General features: G+C 42.1%; 1 protein-coding gene across 1 annotated transcript in view; it reads right to left on the bottom strand.

The window, feature by feature from the left end:
- The window catches only part of LOC108789311 (protein-glutamine gamma-glutamyltransferase E-like), a 44832-nt gene that overhangs the window by 17600 nt on the left and 1257 nt on the right, over positions 1-25975 (bottom strand). Inside the window, exons 2-6 of the mRNA XM_018559283.1 lie at positions 17675-17848; positions 13313-13546; positions 13103-13221; positions 11917-12045; positions 9795-9972 (exon numbers count right to left, since the gene is read on the bottom strand). Of these exons, the coding sequence (XP_018414785.1) occupies positions 9795-9972; positions 11917-12045; positions 13103-13221; positions 13313-13546; positions 17675-17848 (834 nt within the window). The remainder of the gene's footprint in view (positions 1-9794; positions 9973-11916; positions 12046-13102; positions 13222-13312; positions 13547-17674; positions 17849-25975) is intronic.

Below are 25975 nucleotides of genomic sequence, written 5' to 3'. Positions count from 1 at the left end.
CGATGCACGCCTGAGGGCCCTCCGAGTGATATTATTGTTCGCCTCCATTTTTATCGCTCTAAGGAACGACTCCTCCAAGCAGCCAGGGAGGCTGGGACTTTACAATTCCAGGGATTCGGGTACCAGATATTCTGTGATCTTTCACCGGCTACTATAGCTCGATGGCGAGAGTTCCGCCCCCTGCTCCAAGTGCTCCAAGCCAAAAAGATCAGGTACCGCTGGGGCTTCCCCTTTAAATTGCAATTCTTCTATGATAGCAAAACCTATACCTTCATCACTGTGGATGAGATGTGTGAATACAAAAAGAGAGGATTAACTCGTTAGAAGATAACGGGTTAGCAGTGGTCAACTTAGGGATCCGGACAAGCCAATTGATTGCAAAAAAAGTAATTTTATTGAAAACAACATTTAGGACAACACATTGGACTCACTAATTACCATTAAAAACTTGTAGATTACAGACAGTCATAAATTATATGTGGATCGATCCTCATTTGCATTAACCTTGATTTCACCGTGGGGGGAAATGACCGATGTACCTAGTACTTCAGTCTTTTTCCCTCCGTGAAAATCCCCATATGCATGCCAACTTTCGTAAACTACATGGACTGGAGGGATTATCCCAAAGTGGGGAGAAAAAGGAATTTTCTTCTGATTTCTATATTCGAGTGAAAAGAAGGATTTTAAACAGATCAGTAATTCCAACGCTGACTTTCTCCACTTTTCATTGGATTTATAACAGATGTTTAAAGTTAATGTTGCTTGTTGGTTTGATATTTCCTGTGTGTAAGTCTTCTTAATTTGGAGGAATATATTTTCACTTTGCTTTCAGACTATTTTTCCTTCTGTCTCTTGCTTATCGTTTAAGCTGGAATCTTCCTTTTGTTTGGTGTTAAATGCCGCCGGCTTGGATCTGGCCGTGTGTGCAATTGACCCCTTCCTGTTCATCAGCCATGGACTACCATAGTTGGAGCGGTGAGGTATAACAGGACCTTTTGTTAATGGGGGAGGGGGTTGACCTGGAGCGACTGCGTTCATTGAACCTATCCCTCCTGACACAGCTGGAGGATTCGGAGAACCGGGACCGCAGATCGAATCTGCGTATAAGAGGAGTCCCTGAATCGGTTCTGGACTTGCAACTTCTGGACTTCTCGACGGTCACTGCGCTATTCCAGGAATTGGCCACCGATATTCCCATTGAGAGACTGGAATTCGACAGGATCCACCGAGCGCTCTCACGATGCACGCCTGAGGGCCCTCCGAGTGATATTATTGTTCGCCTCCATTTTTATCGCTCTAAGGAACGACTCCTCCAAGCAGCCAGGGAGGCTGGGACTTTACAATTCCAGGGATTCGGGTACCAGATATTCTGTGATCTTTCACCGGCTACTATAGCTCGATGGCGAGAGTTCCGCCCCCTGCTCCAAGTGCTCCAAGCCAAAAAGATCAGGTACCGCTGGGGCTTCCCCTTTAAATTGCAATTCTTCTATGATAGCAAAACCTATACCTTCATCACTGTGGATGAGATGTGTGAATACAAAAAGAGAGGATTAACTCGTTAGAAGATAACGGGTTAGCAGTGGTCAACTTAGGGATCCGGACAAGCCAATTGATTGCAAAAAAAGTAATTTTATTGAAAACAACATTTAGGACAACACATTGGACTCACTAATTACCATTAAAAACTTGTAGATTACAGACAGTCATAAATTATATGTGGATCGATCCTCATTTGCATTAACCTTGATTTCACCGTGGGGGGAAATGACCGATGTACCTAGTACTTCAGTCTTTTTCCCTCCGTGAAAATCCCCATATGCATGCCAACTTTCGTAAACTACATGGACTGGAGGGATTATCCCAAAGTGGGGAGAAAAAGGAATTTTCTTCTGATTTCTATATTCGAGTGAAAAGAAGGATTTTAAACAGATCAGTAATTCCAACGCTGACTTTCTCCACTTTTCATTGGATTTATAACAGATGTTTAAAGTTAATGTTGCTTGTTGGTTTGATATTTCCTGTGTGTAAGTCTTCTTAATTTGGAGGAATATATTTTCACTTTGCTTTCAGACTATTTTTCCTTCTGTCTCTTGCTTATCGTTTAAGCTGGAATCTTCCTTTTGTTTGGTGTTAAATGCCGCCGGCTTGGATCTGGCCGTGTGTGCAATTGACCCCTTCCTGTTCATCAGCCATGGACTACCATAGTTGGAGCGGTGAGGTATAACAGGACCTTTTGTTAATGGGGGAGGGGGTTTCTCACGGACAGACTATCACTGGGTTATCTTCAATTAACAAACCGCCTGACTTTTTCTTCTCTTTCTCCTTATACTCAATTTTAAGTGTAGATGGTATAGGTCTTTACTTCAGAGTGATATTCAAATGATGTCCTTAACGGATATATATATAACACTTTTTTAGTCACTCACGTTACTGAAGTTTTCTCATAGTCCGGGCGGTTTGGAGATTTTTTCCAGTATGGTCCAATAGTCCACTTGAGTGTGAGCGCATCTCGCTATTTCCTCCAGGGGGTGATTGTTACAATCTGGTCTCCAATAGTGGGTTCGAGGGATGTTTCCACTCAATGGATCTTTGGTAACTCCCTGGGTTATAACACTTTTTTAGTCACTCACGTTACTGAAGTTTTCTCATAGTCCGGGCGGTTTGGAGATTTTTTCCAGTATGGTCCAATAGTCCACTTGAGTGTGAGCGCATCTCGCTATTTCCTCCAGGGGGTGATTGTTACAATCTGGTCTCCAATAGTGGGTTCGAGGGATGTTTCCACTCAATGGATCTTTGGTAACTCCCTGGGTGTTCAGGAAATGGTCTGGACTCCCTGCATTAACTGGGTCATACTGATGCTGCCACGGATGATGGTCCCTCTTCGCCTACATTACGCTCTGGGAGGGAGCGCCCTACTCGCCCTCCGGCCAACCTGCCTGCGCCCCCAGCAACCTTGAGGATGACACCTAACTTTCCTTCGTCCGCTGGCTCACATGGATGACTGCTCCACCAGGACTGCTCCTTTCTACCCAGTTGCTGAGCACTGTTGCTCCCTACCAGGTCACCGTCTGCACCACGCTATGCTGGTGTGATTGTTATTCCGTTTGGCTGCCTATGGTTCAGGCCAGTTCATCATCAGACTGTGATTCTCGCGGCTACCTCTGCGGAGGACCCTAGTCTCACCCGGACTGTATATCGGTTCCATGCTGGGCTGTTGTTCTGTTTGTTTCCTATTGGACTCCTCTGGCGCTAGCTTGCCCCCTAGGTTCCATGCCCTCCGTGGGGGTACCCTGGCGCCAGATCAAACAGTTGACTTGAGCTCCCCCCATAATGGCTATTTTGTTTTTGTTTTCTCCTGTTATTTACCTGCATGTACTGCAACTCATACTACTGTATCACTTCCAGGGCTTCAGGGTCTAACAGCCACAAGCACCTAGGTTCTGTGTTTTATACATTTAGCCATTTAGCAGGTCTGTCTCCCGTTCTGGTACCCTCCTTCACTACCTCGGATTTGGCTTTTGCCCGGATCCCAGTTGAGTGAACGATACCCCACATTGTTGGTTCAGAGACTGTTTCTTGCCCCTTGAGTGTCTCCCCTCTCTGGTTCTTTTGCTCCTTCCTACTCCTTTTTCCCCTCTCCTTGAACCACTACTTACCTATTTCTTTTCCTCCCTTCCCCTCCTCCCTCTAACCTTAAACTCGTACATCAATCCACATGGCCCTAGAAATAGCCTCTCTCAATGTTAATGGATTCAATCAACCTAACAACAGAATCAAAGCTTTTAGACATTTCAAGCAACTTAAAGCTGATATTGTGTGCCTCCAAGAGACCCACTTTCCCCAATCCTATAATCCGACATTTTTACATTCTAACTATCCTCTGTTTTTTTTAGCCTCCGCACCTACGAAACACAGAGGAGTCTTGATAGCATTCGGTGGGTCTGCTCTCTTCGTCAGCCAGAAGGTAATCAGTTCTTTACACGCTGCTCGGCTTCCCGGCTAATCAGGAAGCCAGGTGGCGAGTCATTACACGCCACCTGGCTTACTGAATGGGACTTCCATTACTCGGTAATTGGCGTCGGCGAGTACCAAAAAAAAAATATCGGTACTCGTACTCGGTACAAAAATACCGGTATCGGTGCATCCCTAGTAATCAGGGATCCGGAGGGCAGGTACTTGATCTTGGTGGGCTCAATCCATGATTCACCAGTTACTGTGGTCTCCTACTATGCCCATAATACTGGTCAGCTGGGTTTTTTTTCGCATCTGCTCCAAGTTATTGACTTTCATGCTAGGGGGTCTATGGTGCTATGTGGGGACTCCAATCTCTCTATACATCCTCATGTTGATCGTCATGACCCCAACCACCCGGCAACCCCACCCTCGGATATCTCTATGGCTAGAGGTTTTCATGCCCTCCACCCACTTAAGGAGCAATTTACTTTCTATTCCAACCCCCATAATGTATTTTCCCGTATCAACCATATCCTGATACGAGCTGTGGCCTTGCCTCAAGTGTCCTCGGCCGCTATCTGTCCCGTCTCATGGTCAGATCATCCCTATCAATATTAACCTTGCCATCCCCCTCAAGACGGGTTTCACTTGGTCATTACGGGACTCCTTGCTAGCCAGTCCGGATATTCTGGCCTCGGCACAAGCCTCCCTGACTGATTATTTTGCTTTGAACCTGGACTCAGTTTCATCCCCGATTACGGTCTGGGAGGCACATAAACCTACTATCAGAGGCAAGTTGATTCAACTAGCCTCTCAAGCTAAAAGAAAAAGGACAGCCCGTATTGACCAACTTGAATCTGACCTTCAATCGGCTTCCCAGGCTTTCCAACAGACCCCCACTCCTGAACACAGATCCAAACTGTTTAACATTCGGTCCGAGCTGAATCTTTGTCTTACACACCTTGCGAACGACCGATTGGCTTAGACCAAGCATAGATTCTACATCAAAGGTGACAAACCAGACACCATGTTAGCGCACAGGCTCAGAGACACCAATACTAGACGTGACCCCATTCGACTGAAACTTCATGGTGGCCATGTGACGGCCCACCCGGTTAAAATCCTAGACGCTTTTAGGTCGCACCTGAGTGAACTGTACCGCACCACAGGTCCACTGGAGGTCTCGAGCATGGAGGCCTTTTTTTCCTCCCTCGACCTCCCCTCCCTATCTGACGACGACCGGCACCTGATCGATGCGCCCATCACTTCAGAAGAAGTCTTGCATACTATCAAATTACTTAGTACTGGGAAGCTGCTTTGGTGCCATCTACTATAAGAAATTTGCGGATACTCTTGCCCCACACTTAACTGCATACTTTAACGCCATGCAGGAGGGAGGGCGGCTGAGGAAGCAATCACTGATGTCTTCCATCTGTATGATCCCCAAGCCTGAAACTGATCACACCTCATGGTCTAATTACCATCCGATCTCTTTGATCAATGTTGACTTTAAATTGCTCACCAAAATTCTGACACTGAGACTCCAATCTCCTATCCTAAAATTGATTTCTAAGGACCAAGTGGGGTTTATGCTGGGAAGACAGGCGGGAGATAGTGTTCGGAGAATATCACACTTAATACATATCTCCCACCAGAGGAAACTCCCGACTATGCTACTAGCACTTGACATAAGTAAGGCCTTCGACTCAGTTGGGTGGGACTATCTACGCTATACCCTGACTAAATGGGGGTTTGGGCCCTCATTCATGCGCTTAATTGACTCATTGTATTCTGAACCCACGGCATACGTCCAATACCAGGGCTTCCACTCCCAAAGGTTTGATATCACTAGAGGGACCAGACAGGGCTGCCCACTCTCCCCCCCCCTCTATTTGCACTAGCCATAGAGCCCTTTGCTCAAGCAATACGGCAGCATGGGGGTATTAAGGGTATAGAAGTGGCAGGATACCACCACAAACTTAGTCTGTTTGCTGATGACGCACTTCTGATCCTTACTGATCCGTTGCTCTCCCTCCCGAACCTTCAACCCCTACTACAACAATATGGTACCCTTTCAGGCCTTTTCGTTAATTTGCACAAATCCAAAGCACTTAATGTATCCCTGCCCCCCTCCATATGTTCCTTGCTGCAACAATCATACCCATACATGTGGGTAGCCACGGCGCTGCCCCACTTGGGGATATGCCTCACCCCCTCCTATGACCAATTGTACAATGCGAATTACCCAAAACTATTATCCCATATGGAATCTCTACTGTCCTCTTGGGAGAAACATCCCTTATCATGGCTTGGGAGGGTTACGGCCATTCAAATGACCTTACTTCCCAAATTTTTATATCACGCAAGGGTCCTCCCCGTCTCGGTTCCCACCTTTCGGCTCCGGCTATTCCAACACAGCATCCTATGTTTCATTTGGAAGGGTTCCTTTCCGAGAGTGTCACACTTAGTCCTCTACCGCAACAAATTAGAAGGGGGTCTGGGACCTCCCTTTTTCCAGAAATATTATCACGCGGCTCAGTTGGCTCCTTTGGTTCTCTGGTTTGGAAAGTCAGAAATGCCTCTATGGGTCTCCTTAGAAGCCTACTCATGCTCCCCGACATCGCTCCTCAACCTCCCTTGCTTACCGCCCACGAAACGAGGGACCCTTACGAATCCTGTTCTTCAACATACCCTGAAAATCTGGGATGGCCTCCACCACTCTATGAGATGGATGTCCCCCCACACTCCCCTGATGTCTATCCATGGCAACCCGCTGTTCCAACCAGGATACTCCAACCCTGCTGCCTTTAAATCGTGGTTCTCTAGCGCCCTGAGTTTGATCAAAGACTTCTGCTCTGAAACGGGTATTGTACCGTTCCTGACGCTCAAAATTAAACATCAGCTGACCCCTAGACATGTCTTCCAATTCTTACAGATAAAACATTTCTTGCTAGCCCGATTAGGAACTTTACGCCCCATCAAGAGACTATTACACTGCGGGATACGTGGTTCAGGGACCCTATCTACCCTTTACAGCCTTCTGTTGGATAAACTGCACGCCTCCCCTCCTCCCTACGCTTCCAGGTGGGAACAGGACGTGGGATGCTCTATTACCCCTGACCACTGGCGGAACTACCAGGGTCGCAGCAGTCGCAATTGCGACCGGGCCCTGGCGTTCCGCCTGCTGGGGGGGGCCCAGCGAGGAAGAATAGGGCCCCCCTATGGATTGGCAAGGTGTCCGTACACGGACACCGGTGTCCGTGAATGGTGCTTGCAGGGTCCGCCGCAGCCGTACATTACATGTGAAGTTAGTTGGTACGGTCCCGGCGCTGACCCCCCTGTACAATTGTGATATTTTGGTACCTTCCTGTTCATGTGCAGGAAGGTTTTTTCTTTTCTGGGGGCAGAGCTTTCTTTTTAGTGGGCGGAGGTGAAGAAGATCAAGGCGGGAGCGGTGGAGGCTGCTGCTGGAGTGTAAAGGTAAGTAAGAAGGCTGGGTCGGGGGGGATAGGACAGCAGCAGATGTGTCTTGCTTGTTTCGGGCGCAGCGTGAAGTATCCAGCCGGCGCAGCAGCCAATGAGTAGGAAGTGGTGTTATCCCCGCCCCCTCATCACAGGAGATGTAGGGAGCTGGGACTATGAAGGTGACATGGGATCTGGCAGCGGAAAATCATGGATTCTTGCATCGGGGCCCTGAGGTCACTAGTTACGCCTCTGCCCCTGACACCTGGACCCAGATATGGGTGACGACTTCCCGCAGCTCAATGAATGTTCAAGCAATAGAAGCCAACTACAAATTGCCTGGTTTATGCATTGTATGTTAATGAAGTTAATGAGAGAAAGACAATCTCCACATTTCAGTCCTAAGTCTTTCAATAAGGACACATCATTGTGAAGGTGTTCAGAAAAAACCTGGAGTCGGCGACGTTGCTTGCTACAATAAAACATCTTACAGGTAAGAAATGTTTTTCATTCTACTGTGTAAATGGGAACACACAACAAACATATAGAAGGGTTTTCTCAAATTCGAGTGCAAAAGTGGTAACACACTTTAAGGAAAAGGGACAGTCTTTCAGGGACAAGCAGTACACATTATGGACAGAGAACAACTACTTTACGAGAGGCATAAAAAAGGACATCTATGATAAACTGTAGCAACCATCTAAACAGGGGTGGGGACCTTCAACAGCATCTGTCACCCACATATTATGCTGTTTTATCATCTTTACCCTGGCATTTTAACAACAATTCACACCGTTAGTCAACTCTAGCAATTAACTGATGTCCCAGGCTTAATGGCACCATGGTGAGTACATCATGTAATTAGAACAGGGTGGATTCACAAACTTTCATACCTCCCATCATGCTCTTGAAAACCAGTGCCTGCCTTGATCCATTCCCTGGTGATTGGATTAAGTAGACTGAGTGACCCCGTGGCTATAAATACATGAACTATGTAAGCCACTTGGGTGAGCAGTGAAACACCTTCAACAGTACAAGTCTTGTTGAATGTAACAAACTACTACTAGCTATACCATAGCCTGGATAAATTAAAACTTAGTGCAAAATACAGTCATACAATCAAAACTGATGCCATAACTGATAATGTAATGATAATGACTAGGCATTACCATGCACTAGACTTGAACAGTTGTTGGAGGAACTAAGAATGCTCATGCTATTTTAGGCTGTGCATCTCACAGCACTTTAGATAGAGGGACAACAGTGTGCAAATCGTGTCCAAAGAAGGACACACCAGTGCGACAGACTCTGAGGACTGTTGATAGATCAGATTTGAGGTATATGGTTTTATGGATTGGTGATGGCTAATGATGCTACACAATAGGGATTACAGAACCTGCCTGGGTTTGATTCGCTACAGGTTTGGTGAATCTTGAAATTCAGAAAGCAGGCAATGGAATCTGGGTACCGCCAGTTTGGCTTACATACAGCATCACCACCCCAACCTCTCATTAAGAAATAATGGCCACTGACCAGTGGCAGGATGTTTTAATAAGGGAGAATAGGTCAAAATATAGAGACACAAAGTACAGGCAGGTCTTTCTCAAGGCCTGCCTTGGAAACATCTAGTCTCTTTACCAGGATTCAGTGGATTAATCTAGGCCAACCTTTCTCAACCAGGGTCTCGTGGCACACTGGTGTGTCTCCTAGCCTCCATAGGGGTGCCTCAAAATGTTTAGGTAGTGGGACTGTGATATGAATAGGGAAATGAAGACTGATGTGAAGGGAGGGGGGCACTCTGATATGAAAGTGGGGCTTCTGATGTTAAAGGGGGGCTGCTGATACAAAGGGTGACTCTCATGTGAAGGGGGGGTCTTGATTTGAAGGGGGCACTTCAATGTGATGCGAGAAAACCTATTTTTTGGGGTGTTTTTGACTGGGGTACCCCTTAAAACTCATTCAATTTTTAGACAGGGACCTCGAGATTTTGCATACTTTTACAGAGTGACATGACTAAAAAAAAGGTTGAGAGATGCTGGTCTAGGTTATGTACCAGGATTCAGTCTCAAGACCTATGAAAATTATTTATTTGAGTGCAAGATGTTATTCTTTTGTTCGTATTTATTAGATACATATAGTAAGGCTGTAAGTGGACATCAACATATACAAATGACAGGTTCATGTTAAGGACCCCTTAGAAAACCTTCTAAAAGCATGCTGTTTTTTGGCTGCTTTTGACTTGCTTCTGAGTCTGACTCCTGTGTACATAAGTTATAATATTTACAGTATATTGTGATGGTGGATTGCATGATGCATATACACATTCTCTATTATATTACATAAGAATGCAGCATAACATGTATCTGCATAATGCTTACCTGTGCAGAGTAATCCACCGTATACCCAGCACTGTCCATATTTCACAGGCTTAAAACCCTTAAGGTACCAATCTTTTAAAATGACAGAACTTCCATTCCAGCTGCTGGGACTGATCCCATCATCATAGATCCCGCTCCAGTTTTCCACTAGAACGCCATTTTCATCTTTACTGTTCAACTTGCAGATACAGTATATGAAGCACATAGAGAGATTGGTTAGATAAACTCTCAAGTTATAATAGGACATTTGTTTTTCAGAGATAATGGCAATTAACGAGAAGATGACTGCATTAAACAAAAATGACAGCCTTAAAGGGTATTCCCACCTTTATACATTTTTCAACTTGATATACTAAGTTAATGTAGCAACATATTGACAAATGGTCTGCATTAAGTAAACACACCGATCAGCCATAACATTATGATAACAAGAGGTGAATTGAAATACATTGATAATAGACATGTGCACAGCATAAAAATTAATTTCGGACGAAACTAATTAAAAATAAGAACATGTTTATTCTTTTTGTTTGACAAAACAAAAAATTATGCTGTTTCAGATTCGGAGGCAACGAACGTCCGAATCCTAAATCACACATTTAAACAGCAGAACGCTAGGCGGCCACATTGGCCACCAGCATGTTCTGTTCTGTTCCATCTTGGAGGCATAGCACATGATGTCACATGGTGCCGCACGCGCAAGGCCTCAGGTGACATCATATGCATGTATGAGCGTATCCAAGATAGCGTGTGGCATCCATGAGACGTCATGCATACCAACTCAAAGATCGCACCGTGCATGTGCAAAACGTGCTGGTGGCCAATTAATAAGAATTAATATTAATATGCCCAAATAGTTTTTCGTATATATTCGGGCATATAATAATTCTTTATTTTGGATTCGGACAAATTGGCGAATCAACTGAATTTCCCTGATTTGCAAGTTCGTCTGAATCCGAATGCACATATCTAATTGATTATGTCATTACAATGGCACCTGGAAGTGGGGGGAATATATTGGGATCCTGATGTTGATATGTTGGAAGCAGAAAAAATAGGCAAGTGTAAGGATTGAGGCAATTTTGACAAGGGCCAAATTGTGATGAATAGACGACTGGGTCAGAGCAACTCCAAAACTGCAGCTCTTGTGGAATGTTCCTGGTCTGTAGTGGTCAGGACCTACCAAAAGTGGTCCACGGAAAGGAAAACTTGTGAACTGGTGACAAGGCTCTGTCATGCATGCGGGGAGCGAAGGCTGGCCTGTGTAGTTCGATCTAATACAAGAGCTACTGTAGCTCAAAAAGCTTGGTGCCAGATACCACAGCATATTGTCAGAAGTCTAGTGGAGTTAATGCCTCAGGGCTGTTTTAGCGGGAAAAGAGGGACTTACTCAATATTAGTCGGGTGATCATAATGTTATGGCTTATCGGTGAATCTCCAGCCAAAACTTTTATATTTTTCGTTTTAGATAGGGTGTGGAAGAATAAGAACCCCTGATGGTTTTTTTGGCTATCTGAGATTTTCCCTCACTTACTAGAATTATAGGCAGATAAAAAATATATCTATTTAATTCAGTTATATATTCATTCAAATCTTTAAATGTATTTTTAAACATTACATAATTCTGGCATTATATTAGTGTCCCTGTATATGAGCTCTCACATCACAATAGATCATTCTAATAGGATGAGTAGGCACAGTGCCATTTATCGACTGTCTTCGCTTTTCTATCAACCACAGGCTGAGAAAAGTATTGCAATAAACGAAGGCTGACAGGGACCTGGGTATGCTGTGTGGTAGCAGTGTGTGAATTTTAAGGGAGGCTGATCAGAATTAAAACACTTTGGGCAGTTTTACAACTCACATATAAATACTTTGAATGTGAAAATAGCACACTGGCAAAAATACTGTCGGAAAGCCTGCACTTTCTAAAAATATGGTTTAAGACAGTCTATTTAAATGTGGTCAAATGATATGCTAAGGTTTCTGTTCATGATGATTTCCATTACTGTCCCCTAGAGGAAGTTATAGGCTTGGATGCTTTGCCACTACTGACACCCTGTTTAGTTATATTCCTGTCTACTGTATGTGCAAATGATGTGTAATGTAAATTAAAACTCACCGTTCCATGGACTACCCTGCATACATAGAGTGGGTCATTCCTTTGGGCAACATCCAAAGCTGGGTCATGTTGGTGGTTAACACTCCGGTCCATTATAGCAAGACAAATCTCAAGCACGCTCCTGTCAAACTAATATAGATAAGTGATCATATGACATCAGTTATTGCAAATGATTTATGAATAATGGAATAAACATGGTACTGTGCCCAAAGATCTTAATGAGAATCCTTGATTCATCGTTAAAAAATCCAAAAGATGAGGTCTAACTGGTTGCTGTGGACAGTAGCAGCATACATCCTCTATTTTTTAAATTATTTTAAATGCTAAATAATTAAGCATCAATTCATTAATTATTAATTATGTATTACTAACTAGCAATCTCTAGCTAGTAGCATCTTAGCCATACTTCCCCAACTTTCTGTGATGGTAAAGAGGGACACATTATAGCACAAAGTATGTAAATAAAGCATGCATGCCCCTGTTTTCTGGACCATTAAGAATTAATACACAAAAAATATTATTTAAGCCAACACTTGCTTTTTTTATCACTTTTACTTCATACTGGCTTTTCAAAATGAATGGAAAATACCAGGTTTAGTGTTCTAAATGGTTAAATAATACATTTTGTTTATAGAGGTCTATACATAAGGCCAAAAAGAGGGAGGTGGAAAGAGGAACAGAGTAATTTGGTTCCAAAAGGGGGATAGTACCCCTAAAAATAGCAACAATCATCAATCCTGCAAAAACTGCCCTCATCACTAATGTAAATCTTCCCTGAGCAGAAAGGATGCTGAATCTCTGCTGCCTTTCTACATTTCAGGCAGCATAAGGCAGTGTCTCTTTAAATGGTGCATATATTGGGGGAAATGGGTGTGGTTACGGGGGCGTGGCCACTAAAGGGTGTGGCCACTGAGGGGCGCTGTAAAGCTTTATCCGCACAGGGCGCCTAAAGGCCTAAGGCCGGCCCTGAGTGTCGTAACCCATATATTGGTATTTTTCAGATTATAACATCAGTAAACTATTCACCTTGAATGCATACTATCTCTGTTCTATGTTATATACGCATAAGCATTTGATTGGTCATGGACATAAGCTTGGTTTGTATGATCCAAGTTTTAACTTTAACCAATTGACATTCATATAGACAAAATTATATATATATATATATATCTGCTGCGAAAAATACCTCATCATAGCCCCAGGACAGAGGTAAGATGCTATATTCACTTCCCATAAATATAACTCCTTTATCGTTCAGAACATATTCTTGTCTCTCACTTTCATCGGCTAAAAATACATCATCCTCTGGAAATTTAGGAAAAAATTATAAATATACACCAACAATAGAACGACACACCAATAAAGTGCTTTTAAAAATGTGCTTCATGCTTTATACCTTGATCCCAAGGATTAAAGAGGAGATATAGTCCACAAATAGGCTGTGGTGTGCCAGAGTTTCCAACAAAACTCATAATGTATTGTCCAATCACAGCATCTGAAGGGCTGTTTATTGTCACAGTAATGTTATTAGAGCTGCTGGATGACAAGACTGCACTCCATGAGCTCTGATTTCTAGCTCCAAACAGACGAATCACTGCTTTTGTTCTGGAGCTCTCTGATGGATTAGGACCTAGAGGAGAGAGAACATCAGACATTTTTTTTAATTACAAACACGTGTAATCAATCTTTTCTGACATGCAACAAGTTTCCTAAGGTACATAAATAGAGGAAGAGCATTGAGAAATCTTGCCCAGTGAAACGCTGAGATATGAAGATGTTTGGTCAAGGCAAACCCATTTGATATGTCGAACATTTTGCACTAAGTACTTTGGATATGTACAATATATTTCAAACTGTGGTTGTGTCGATATTCAGCTAATTGACAGAATTCTATGATGGGTACCCTATTTCTGGATTCTAAAGGAGGGAATTGTGTGGCTGCTTGTTTAATAAGGACTTATGCCACTTCTGGTCCATCTAAGGCAGGGGTGTCAAACTCAATTTATTCGTGGGCCGTATCAACATTATGGTTGCCCTCAAAGGAATCTGTAAGACCATATAAATGTATCTAATCTTTATCATAATTGCCTCTGCATTTGATTATCACTGGTTTTAGTAATAACTTTATACCTAGATCTGAAAGTCTAGGAAATGACCTGGTGGGCCGGATTCGGCCCCTGGGCCTTGAGTTTGACACATATGATCTAAGGGATTGGTAAACGAAGCATGGTGTGGGGACTTGTTATGTCCAGACTGTCATGGCCAATCAATCACATTGACTGCATTAGGAATCTGGAATCTAAAAGCACTGTTTGTTTTTATACTTTTATACTATAGTATGTCTTGACTAATTGATCATTAGGAGTAATCAATTGTTTGGAACTATATACTTTCTGGGTAGCTAGTATTTAGTCACATTTAACTGGAATTGTTCTTTAATGTTGAAAACATTCTGCATTTTATCAGAGCAGCTTGATCAGTTCTAATGAGTGTCAAAAAAATACCCCAGCATTTATCACTGCACAGGTACCTTTGCTACATCTCAGTATGCCACTAAATATTACTAATGAAATGGATTTTACAGGTAGTAACAGATGTGGAATATAGCGTATGTGTGTCCCTTAGGTGACCACCACTGATCTGTAGTTGGTGTGGGTATCTGGCTGTTTTTCCATGTACAGAAAGGTTAAGGCTTTGTTGTGGAACCATGCCCACATTTTGGCAATGCCAATATTAACCCTCTATATGCACTTTTGCTGTTCCTTTTACTGCTGCCCTGTTGTTTTCTAGATGAATTGCAACCTTAGGAATGCTCCTAATAGACATAGTTCACTTATAATAATCATAACATTGTGTCAAGATATTTTTCCATTGCATTCTCGAGTTGTTCATAAATACTTCCTTTACGTCACCAAATGGTAAGCAACACTGAATCATGGATATCTTTAAAGCAGTCTCAGTCTTGATGTACCTAGAATGCTATTAATTGACTTTAATGTTAACAGTAAGTTTGTCTTTCATTTTTCTATGATTCTTCACCCTCAAGGTGTTGGCTATAATCTCTTCTTAAATACATGACTGTTTCTCATTATACAGCCTGCATTTACTGCAGATGCACACGTTAAGACTGTATTTCTTCAGACAAAACTAAGCCCAGTTACCTGCCTCATATATAGTTCCACACATTACAATCCAATTCTGACTTTGGCTTTAGGGGTGCATAGGGCTATGAATAAAGGTAATTTGTTCAAACCAAGAGAGGTTTACTGAACAGAGTGCAGCTAAAGAACGGGGTCGGAGAGTGAAATTACGGTATAAAAAATTACATTTATTTAGTTTTAATAGAAGTTAACTTCTATTTAAATAAATAAATAAATAACTACAAAAGGTGCCACTTCAATTAAATAAAGTAAACTGCAACAACTTGGCCCATTTAAGATGAGTTAGATATAACCATAGTTGCACCTCCTCCCCTAATTATAATAATCCCTGGAACATACCTGACGATTCACAACATCCAGTGTATAGGACATAAGAAAGGAAATATGTAGCATCATAGTTAATCTATTTAGCTGAGCAATGGACATCTAGAACAGGATATAACATTTGTTACATCACTTCACAAAGCGGAATGAATGATTGAATGATAATTATAGAGTTTCAACTTATTTGTCCCGTTATTCCGTGATTCATCTGCATTCCTGTCCATCCTGTTTTTCATCCCCTTTTTCTCCCCCTCCCCCTCCCCATCCTTAGTCTGGCATCTGTCCAGGAAGTATACATGTAAAAACACAATCTGATTATCAAGTATCCATACATCTCGAGCGAGTGACCGTCCGGTTTAAAGAGTTAAAGTAGCCGTGAGTAAAACCTACTCGAGTTCCTTTTTTACACACAGAGGGGAAGCACTCTGCTCGCCAAGTGTGATTATAACTCAGCGGCACACAATATATTAACTCACCGGGCCTATCCTCATGCTCTTTTGTTACAAAGTAAGATAACATCAACTAAGTATCAATTGCAGTGACACTTATTGTATCCGCAGAAGGCGTCCATAGGATCCAAGTCAAAGGTTCATATTGACTTTACTCCAACTAAACGATATCTTTAAGACACCTCACGGAAAAAGAGAAACACACTAAGAAAGTTCGACAGGAAATTCCCAGGCATTTGACATATACTATATCGCACCCCTTCACTTTAGTTCTACGCTGCTCCCTCAAAATCGAGGGCCACCTGAAGATTTAGAGTACATTGATCAGCTGGCTCCGTTTGTGTGTGAGTGTTGATTTGTACGAATGGATTGTTGCAATTATCTTTTTTAAGGGTGTGGGAATAGTGGTTTTTTGAACTGTGCAGTCTGTTTATATGGAAAATTGTTTTATTTCGTAAACTAAATAAATGTAATTTTTTATACCGTAATTTCACTCTCCGACCCCGTTCTTTAGCTGCACTCTGTTCAGTAAACCTCTCTTGGTTTGAACAAATTACCTTTATTCATGTTACAAAATAGCAGCAAGGGGTTGTTCTTCTTGCCTAGCAAGTGAGAGTTACCAAGAAGAGTTGGGGAACTCTTATGTTAATAAGAAAGGGGTGAGGATCTCTGTGTACATCAATCTATTTGTTTCGTGCATAGGGCTAGCCTGGCCATTCCAGTAAATTCCTTACACTTTTTATCTCCACCAATCATTAAAGAGGATTTAGGTAACTGGATGAGGCTCATAGTTGTAGTATGTTTTCTTTCTTAACAATTGAATGTTTATAAATCAGGGTTCTTAACCCTGAATTAATGCCTAAAAGGCGTAAAAGCATGATAAAATATGTTTGTACAATCTCCTTTAAATCTACTGTAGCCCCTGCACCCTATGTGGCTCTGAAAATTTAGTGTTGCTGGAAATGTAATCAGCCTGGCTGATTTGTAGTTTGTGATCATTTGGTGTTTTGCTATTTTCTGCACCTAACTGTAGTGGGGTGTGACCTGCCGCAGAGTGGGGCAGCCAATGGAAGAATATTGGGGGTGTCTATGCCTCAGCAGCCAATCACTAGGAGTTTCATGACCAATGGTGCATGCTGGGGAAGTGCCTAAATACTCAGGAATTGCCACGTGTTTAGGGCAGTCTGCCCCTGGGCCTAGCCTGGGTGCAGGATGTACAAGGTTGAAGAAGCTGACTAGGCCTCAAGCATACAGGAGGCCAGATGTGGACCCAGGAGGGGTCTGGAACTATCTAGGAAGGAGAAACAGAGGAGTTCTTTGACAGCAGCAGGTACCAGGAAGGACAGGATGGCATTCACCTCAGGAACAAATCTTGTATCTCTCCCCGGGAAGATCTCAAGAATATCCTTTATCCAGTTATGGCTCTATTACAAAGTGTCACCCTCTTCTTACCAAAGTATTTCAGCACTGTGAACCTGGAAGGGGTTGGTGAGTCTGGAGTCTATTTTTACCAATGAATGTCTGTAGCCCTATATTCTCTCTCTCAGTTTCCAACCAGCATAGTTCTGCAGGTTACAGGGACCCACAAGATTTTTAACCAGGACAAAATAGAGATCCATCAATAAAAGCCCAGAAACACTGAGAGATCTGGTGTCACCTATAATGAATGAATTAAATGTTAAAACAGTTAATTACCTACCATTATTCAAATGGATATGTATAAAAAGGGAATTCCCATTTTCCGTCAGCATTGGGGCTTTTATATCCACATGGCTATTGGGATTTTATAGTAAATATATATTTTATGCAAATTATTCTACTTACCAATTTCAAAGATTAATATGACATTTTCTCCTGACTGCAGAGGTCGGTTAAAGTTCAGTGTCATGGTGAATGGTTGTCCTCGCCTGAAGATTGGGTCACTGCAGTCATAAGCATTGGTATGATGGTTTGTTTTATTTGCAATGGGATACGAGTCATAGCTGATGACCTGTAAGTCTAACAAAAAAAAGATAAAACTATTTAAAATAAATCCTTTATTTAAAAAGACAAAAATGTTCACTGCAGTAGTCTCAAGATGACCACACACTATGACAATTTCATCAAGAACAGGCAGAAATTTGCACAATAGGTGTCGGCACCCTTTTGGCCGGCATCCCTCGATCAGCTGATTAAAGAAGCCGATTTATATTTATAACATAGAGTTAATATTTGCTTTGTAATGAAGAAAATGTAGAAATGTTTCAGTACCCTGAAAAGTGTACTTTTTGTCTTGAATTCCTCCTGAAAATAGCAGTGCACTCCCTAGTTTGTGAGTGTGCCTAGGCACTCCTGTGTCTACAGCCTCACAGTTGTATTTGCAGTGTGAGATCAACTAAGACGCTGTTGCTTTTAACTGTAGTCAGATTTGGTAATGTCTCAACTGTGCTACTCTCCTTGCTGGAGGCCCTGACATAAGGAAACAAAGTTATGCATAAACAAAGATGGCCACCTCTAAACAGAGACAGAGTGCAGAACCAGGATGGCAAGTCAGTAATGGGGAAAGGTCAGTTGCAGGGAGATTGTTCTTTGCCCTTTGCCTTTTTTTTTGGAACAGCTTCTAGAGTTCAGTTCCTTTTTAATGCAACAAGTAACAATTGGCATGCAATATACAATGATTGGCTCACAAAGCTTTTACAAGGAGGTTATCATCATACATATGATGCACTAGCAAGAAGATAAATATTTGGAACAACCTTCTAAAAGAGTTATTCCCTCCCAGGCTCTTGTCCAGAGAGAGTATGATAAGAGCTGTTACAGGTAGGCCGCATTTCCACCTACTGCAAAAAGGAACAGAGGTGTAGCTTGGGGGGGAGTCATGGAGTGCGGCCTGGGTGTGAGTTCAGAAAGCCAGTAGTTGTTGGCAGTCTGAGATGGAGAAAGGCCAGTTTGGGACATCTGTAAGTGTTGGGGCCTAGCTGTAAAAATACAGTAAATTTTACTTGTGGCATCCCCTTCAAAGGAAGATGTGGGTACCACCAAATCAGCTGGACGTTTTAAAAGCAAAAACAATCCCTGCTAGTGGACAGAGATCTGGACTTGTACTGTCATACAAGATGGAATGATGCTTACCTACGGACTGTTATTGTGCAGGTTCTCCTGCAGTAAAGTGGAGTAAATGAAGTGTTTGGACAGTGCCCTTTACTCTTATGAACATGAGGCTCAGCTACAGCCATACAAGATGGAATGATTATTACCTATGGACTATTATTATGAAAGTTCATCTGCAGTAAAGAGGAGTAAATGAAGGGTGTTGACTGTGTCTCTTTATTCTTATGGACACAAGGGTCAGCCTATAAGTGGGGGAATAGGGACATGAGAGACGCTCAGTCAGAGGACAAGTGGTGGCCTGGTTAAGATGGGCTGTCTGACAGGGCCTCATTACCAAGTGACTGCATGTTTCCTGACATGGCCGTTAGGTGCAGATGGACCATACAGTAGGCCCTGTTGTGGAGACTGACTCAACAATCCGCCACTAGGGGTGCTTCAAGCATCTCTAAGAAAAGAAGGCCTTGTGACGTAGGCCCAAACCCACTGTACGTTAATCACACGTGACTATACACAAGTCTGAACAAAGTCTGAACAAAGACGTGGCGGTTCCACTCTCAGCCTCACCCTGCACAGAGATTCCCCAGCTCACGAGACACAATCTCAGGCCAGCAGACTGAGGGCAATTGTCACCAGGGTTGATTAACTCTGCAGTTAACCCTTTACCCACAACGTTCGCTGCCACCATGTGTTTTTTTTTTTTTAACGGAAACACAGACCGTGCCCAGTAAGTGCTGTGCCAATTTAAAACACTTAAAGCCTATGATAACGCTGTACTCTCAGACAGGAATATGACAGAATTCACTATACAGTAGCGCTCTTCACAGAGGCAAGGATACTTTAAGTTCATATTTACGGCTTAGAGATATGCTTAACGATTTTTAAGATCGTCCTTTAATAAAAGGCACGGTGCAGAAAATATACAGAAAAATATATTAATAAAAAGAGTCAAAATATATATACAACAGTAAAATAAAAGGGAATAAAAGGAGAATATTGAACAGTCCTGGTTTTAGGAGTTCTGACAGAGTTCAGAGTTGTAAAAGCGAAAGAGAAGTCTTAAGTGCTCTTCTTCAAGCAAGCTTTCAGCAGATAATGTCCAGAGATTAAAGGGGAACTCTTCTGCTATGTTAAGACTTCTTAGTTCCTTCCTTGATGTTTTTAAAGCAAGAGCCATGTCTAGTTGCCTAGACAGAATATTTTATAAGCCCCTTTTGTAAGGTGTCCTGGAGTCGGCCCTTAGGGCAGGGCTTGGAAGGGAAAGAAGGGAGGAGGATAACCCTTAATTTTACATTATTCCTGCCCAATTCCAAATTATGAAATTTAGCTGATTTTGTAACTCAGGTTTATGACTTTCGGGTGAATTCGGGGTCGCCTGGGTCATTACCTCTACCAGACCTGCTATTGTTTATATTCACTTGTCCACTGGTGACAGATGAGTGCCTGGTGACATGGTTTTATTTAGGGACAGCTTTAAAATGCTTAGGAGTTATTTGGGACTTTCACTAGGGCTGGGGCAATAAAGATCACAGCCAGATAAGTAGATCTCTGTTCTGTGGAATGTGGAAGGCCTGGCAAATTATTGTAAAGTGCTGCGCATACTGTTGGTGCTATATAAATCCTGTATAATAATAATGATAAATGAAGGCCTGCATTTGCTCTGAACTGGGGGACAAAAGAATTCTATTTTTAATATTCAGACTCACCCCCATTATCGTCACAGACCTAAGGAATCTATTAAAGAGAGTTGGCTGAGACTGTCACAGGTCGGCTTAGTAGATCGGGAGGTGAGCGAACACATACCAGCGTTCGCTCACCTCTCGATCCTGTCACGGCTCTCTGCTGTGACAGGGGAGTGGCTGGATTCCCCCCTCACCGCTCCGATCATCCAGCGCTGACTGGTGGAATGGACGGGGGAGGGGCGGGTACAGCTGGCTCTGCCTCTAGATAGGCAGAACAAGCTGTCAGTCACACAGCTGGGCGGATCCAGACATAATTGTCGGGATGCGCTTCAGGTGCGGCAACTCAGTATACCGCACACTACAGCTCGCGGAATACTGAGCCTAGGGTGACGAGAGGACGCTAGTTTGTGTCCTCCCGTTACGCTAAGGAGAACTATGGGGAAAAGCCTTAACCCCATTGTTCTCCTTTAAATATCTGCTCTTAAAGCATCTGTTATCATTGGGAAGCCCAAAGTGAAGAAATTAGGGCCAACAGTAGCTGTTCTTAAAGAACTGAGGGGTAACTGAGAGGCTACTACTGAAACACTAGAGCCTCCATAAAATGTTGCTGTTTATGGGTATCTTGTACCCTTAACTCTTTCTCCAAGAAGTTCATTTTTAATATAACTTAATATCATTAAATCACAATATAGTATAAATATATAGCACTGTGCAAACTGTTGGCACTATATAAATCTTGTATAATAGTATATACAGTAGATTTTTTTTTTTTGAGAGTTTTTTTTTAATTATTAAAAAAGAAGTGTGGCTTATAACTGCATTGAATTTCTCAAATGTATGCAGATATGTTTAACAAAATATATACTTAGGTAATACTTGGTATAACACGTGCCGCATTATTGATGAGTTATAGGTTCTGTGCCAGGAAAACTAGCAATACCATTTAGACTTTGGAAGCTTAGTCATTACTAAAGTAATACGTCATCTTTTGATCTGTTGTAATTTAAGAATTCATATCATGTGAATTAATGTCATACGTCATGTTCCATCATATAAGGCCAGGCTCTGCTATAAGAACCACAATAATAATAGCTTCAGTTTTCGTATGCCAGGGTGTACAGAGTACACACCAGGAATAATAATATTTTATAATGTGCTTGTATAAATAAATGCTTAGACGGCCAAGTTCAACTTTTTTTTTTTGTTACTTATCAGTTTTTTTAAATTCAATATTAGAAGAGTTGTATACTTCACCCAGGTATACACACCCTAAGGGGAAGGGGGCTTTCAGAACACTTGGTCTTTACTCCCAATTTTTTTGTGATTAAAACATTTCATTAAATTTCTCAATAAAAATTGATTAAAAATAACATCCTAAAAAAAATTAGAAAACATATTTCCGCACAGATGAGGGCGACATCAGCATTCTTTGGGACCCTGGGGCAGGCATAGTATCTAGCGCAGTATTGTCTTGTTGTGAGATTTGTAATACTCAAATGCATTTTTTTGTAATGCAGCAAGTGGTTATGAGGCTGCAATCCTGATGTGTTAAATTTGAAGTTAAAACATCTGCATTTGCTTTTCAAGGTAATGGAATGCTGTCACTGCACGTTTCTGTTCATAACAGCTTAAACGTCTTATTTTACCCTATGGTGCACTAAAAGCAAGAAAATGCCAATAAATGTGTTTCCTTTAAGAGTTGCTATTTTAAAAGTAGCAGCATTCTTAAAGCACACCTTCATTAATTTAAAGAGCATCCTCTCACCTGCCTCCTCTCCCTTCCCTGTGACACAATTGCAGTTTTTCTTTTTTTAAAAGCCCAACAAATACCATTTTATGACTTTACTTTCTTAATCTTTGCCTTGGCTAGGATGATGTATCTGGCCCCCACTACCTCCTGAGACGTCTACAGCACATATCTCAGGAGGCAGTGTGCTAGATCTTGCACATGTGTGGAAACGAAGCAGGTCTCTGTTGTTCTCTGTTGTTATCTTCGTCAATCACGCAAGAAAAAATACCCTTTGGCTGTGATAATGAGTTAATAAGGCAATATGCAGCACATTAATTACAAGCGACTGGGAATGCAAAAGCAGCTTGAAGCAAATTGAGGCAGCTTAGGAGATCAGATGCAGTTCAGGAGGAGGTCAAATGCAGGTCACCTGTCAGTGAAATTTAAATGATCTTAGAAGTGTCCCAAACTGATATCAAATGTAGATATAGTGCATCTAAAAGCAAGCTTCATGTACCCATTGACACAAGCTCAAAGCTAGTAGACAAAGACCCTTTACTTGAAAGCAGACCTTGCAGTAATGTCTCCTCATTATCACAAGGCTTCCCACCCCTTTTTAAAATGCTATATTACTATGATAGCAGCACCAAAATGAGGGGGAAAAACGTTAGCAGAAATACACACATAATCACTGATTTTCACATTGTAGGGGGGTAATGTCACTTTCCTTCTCACAAGATTTCTGGGAAGAGATAAGTAAACCAATTTTCTGGAGAAGACACTCCAGCACAGTGCAGGAGCATCTTCTCACAAGATTTGAGATCCTCGCCTTTCCCAGGACCTCTATCGAAGGATTGTGACCTTTGCCTAGACACTGCAAGCAGAAGCTGGCTGTGAGGTAAGTAAATGTAACTTTTTCCCACAAGGACATTTGTATGTTACTGTTATACCGCAATATAAAATGGGGGAGGGACTCGGATATAATAAGCAGATCTTGATTTCTAGCGGAAAGTGTTCATTAAGGTGTAGAATTCAAGAGTTAAATTGAGTCAGACACCGTAAACCAGACACCGTAAACCACCAAATAAGGGGGGGGTGAGTGGGACAACCTGCTTCCTCCGTCGACTTTCTTGAAAGAACGCCCCTCAGCCCTTGCAGTTCCAACCCTTACGGCTCCTCCCGGACACCTGACCCCAACCTCCAATCAGGTAAGATAGGTTAATTCCCATTTTATTTGAACCCCTTCTCCAGGGACTATTCCTCCCCTCAGTCATGCAGCCCCTCCGCTCAGTCTCTCTGGGTCTGTCTTTATTTGTTTACTTTTGCCTTTAATGTTCTATTTTATGTTTTGTTCACTGTTCATTTTTTCGTGTTAACAAACATAAAATAATGAGGCTATTTATTGATTCAAGAACAACTCCAGGATCGTTAAAGGAGATTCATTACCCCCAAGAGCCATTTAAAGACCATTAGACCCGTAAAAACCAAGATCAAACCCAGTGGTCAAAGTCCTGCATCTTGAAAATTAGCATTTTAGACCACAAAATTCACTTATAAGGACTTTTCAGGTGCTACAGTGACCGAGCACTCAACTATAAAAAGAATATTTTTTATTAGATCACAATATAAAAATAAAAAAACAACTTGATTTAGCCTTTCTTACTGATGCTTATGCATTTTGCCAAATGATAAAAAATGTCTTGATTTTTGCAAACATGTGTTAATGAAAACTCTCAACTTTGCTTATCCCTAGTAACAAGAAACAAGAACTAAAATAAAGATAAGGAGTTCTGTCTTTACTACGTCTAAATTTGCTGTATGATTCTTCCAGTCTAACCACAACTGAACAATCCACTTTGGGAGGGGTTGTAATGTGTAAGGCTTAACTTTTAAAATATATAATTTGTGTAAGTGTACTGATGTGGTGTTTTAAGTCTGTTTTCAGGTGTGCAGTCTATGTAATTGTTCCAGAGTATTATTGTTCCCACCCATAATTGTGATCCTCCTTCTAATAAGTGGAACACTCAGACAGCTCGTTGAATGGTTATTGTGCAATCCAAACAGATGCTTGTGCAATCCTTTCATTGTTTGATAATAGGGTTATAGATGATGCATGCAAATCAAACCAAAATGTGTTCGACTAAAATAGTACCTTCTTTATACTATTTATTAAGCTAAGTTACTTGGGGCAACTACATTTCTGTGTTTTTATGGATTTAAGCAGTCCTGGATTTGGCAATTCTGGTAGATGTTAGAAGAGCTGTTCATAGATTGGAGAGGGTGATCTGCTATGCATACAAAACCTGGCTGTGGTTTAGGGAAAACACTCAACTGGAGGGGCACCGAAATTAAATTTTCAAAACCGAAACGAAAGTCAGGCTGAAATCAAAAACATTTTAGTAAACTTTTCAATTTTTAAAAAATATTTTTATTAATTAATTTATTTTTATTAAATATTTTTAAAAAAAATTCTGTACTGTTGGGGGCTTTGGGGAAATATTAGTGGTCTAAACAGATCCCTGATATTTCCCTTTCAAAATAAAAAAAGAGATTGAGGACACTGAGTTCTCCGTCTCTTTTTTCCGCATGCCCTGTTATAAATGAACAGGAAGCCTCTATACTGAGTGCTCCTGTTCATTCATAACTTGTGGAGATAGTATGTTTACCATGTCCACAATCATAAAGAAACAGGAAGTGATGTAGATCGCTTCCCATTCATTCATAATTAGGGACACAGTAAACATATTATGTCCTCAATTATTTACAAACACTGAGTGCTTGTACCCGCTCTCGATACACTCGCTGTCACAGGAGGCGGAGCGAGGGTGTGGGGAGGAGAGCTCGATCTCCTCTGACAGCTGAATCCTCCCCTCAACCGCCGACCTAGCCTCCTGTGACAGCTTACAGCTGTCTCTGCTCTTGTGAGAGCTCAGGGTCTTGTGACACTATGGCTGCTCAGATCGCTCTCCTGCCCCACACCACTCGGCCTCCTGTGATAGTTTCTCTCTTCCCCGCTGGACACTGCTCTCTGTTAGAGGGGACATAGAGCAGCGCCCAGTGGGAAGGAGAGAAACCAAGGATGCACCACAATTTCAGCCAAAAGATGGCACTTTCTGCATTTTGCCAAAAGTGCCATTTTTATTTTTTTTACCTAACAGGTAAAAACTTACCTCTGTCTCCGCCGCTCGCTCCCGGCTGTAGATCTGTAGCTTCTCGAGCGGCCGTGCAGGAAGATTAGTGTGGGCCCATCTAGAAAGCAACAAAGAACTCCTCGCACTGATGGGTAACCTTTGAATAAATCACCAATCGTGACAGCCGCAGTGAAAAAAGGCAACAAATATAAGCCCCTCCAAGAATAAATATTTAAAAAGACATCAACCCTGTTGAACTACCCAAATTTGTGTAGTGATATTATATACACGCGCAGTAGAGATCATCGGCGGGGAGAAGAGAAGAGACACAGTTTAGGTGAATGTACGCAGCCTTGAGCCTTGTGCGAAACCAGGAGTCTGTGCTGGATCAGAGACTGGCACCAGTGCTGGAGGGACTCCTGAATACAAGTGGAGGAAGAAGATCATTGGATCAAGAGACATCATTTAGGTGAGTCCCTAAAGCAGCATGGGGGGG

The sequence above is a fragment of the Nanorana parkeri genome, unplaced genomic scaffold, assembly GCF_000935625.1.
Source record: "Nanorana parkeri isolate BGI_ZX_2015 unplaced genomic scaffold, ASM93562v1 scaffold387, whole genome shotgun sequence".
Lineage (NCBI taxonomy): Eukaryota > Metazoa > Chordata > Amphibia > Anura > Dicroglossidae > Nanorana > Nanorana parkeri.
The sequence above is the reverse complement of the archived record's forward strand: the minus strand, read 5'-3'. Positions and strand labels throughout refer to the sequence as shown.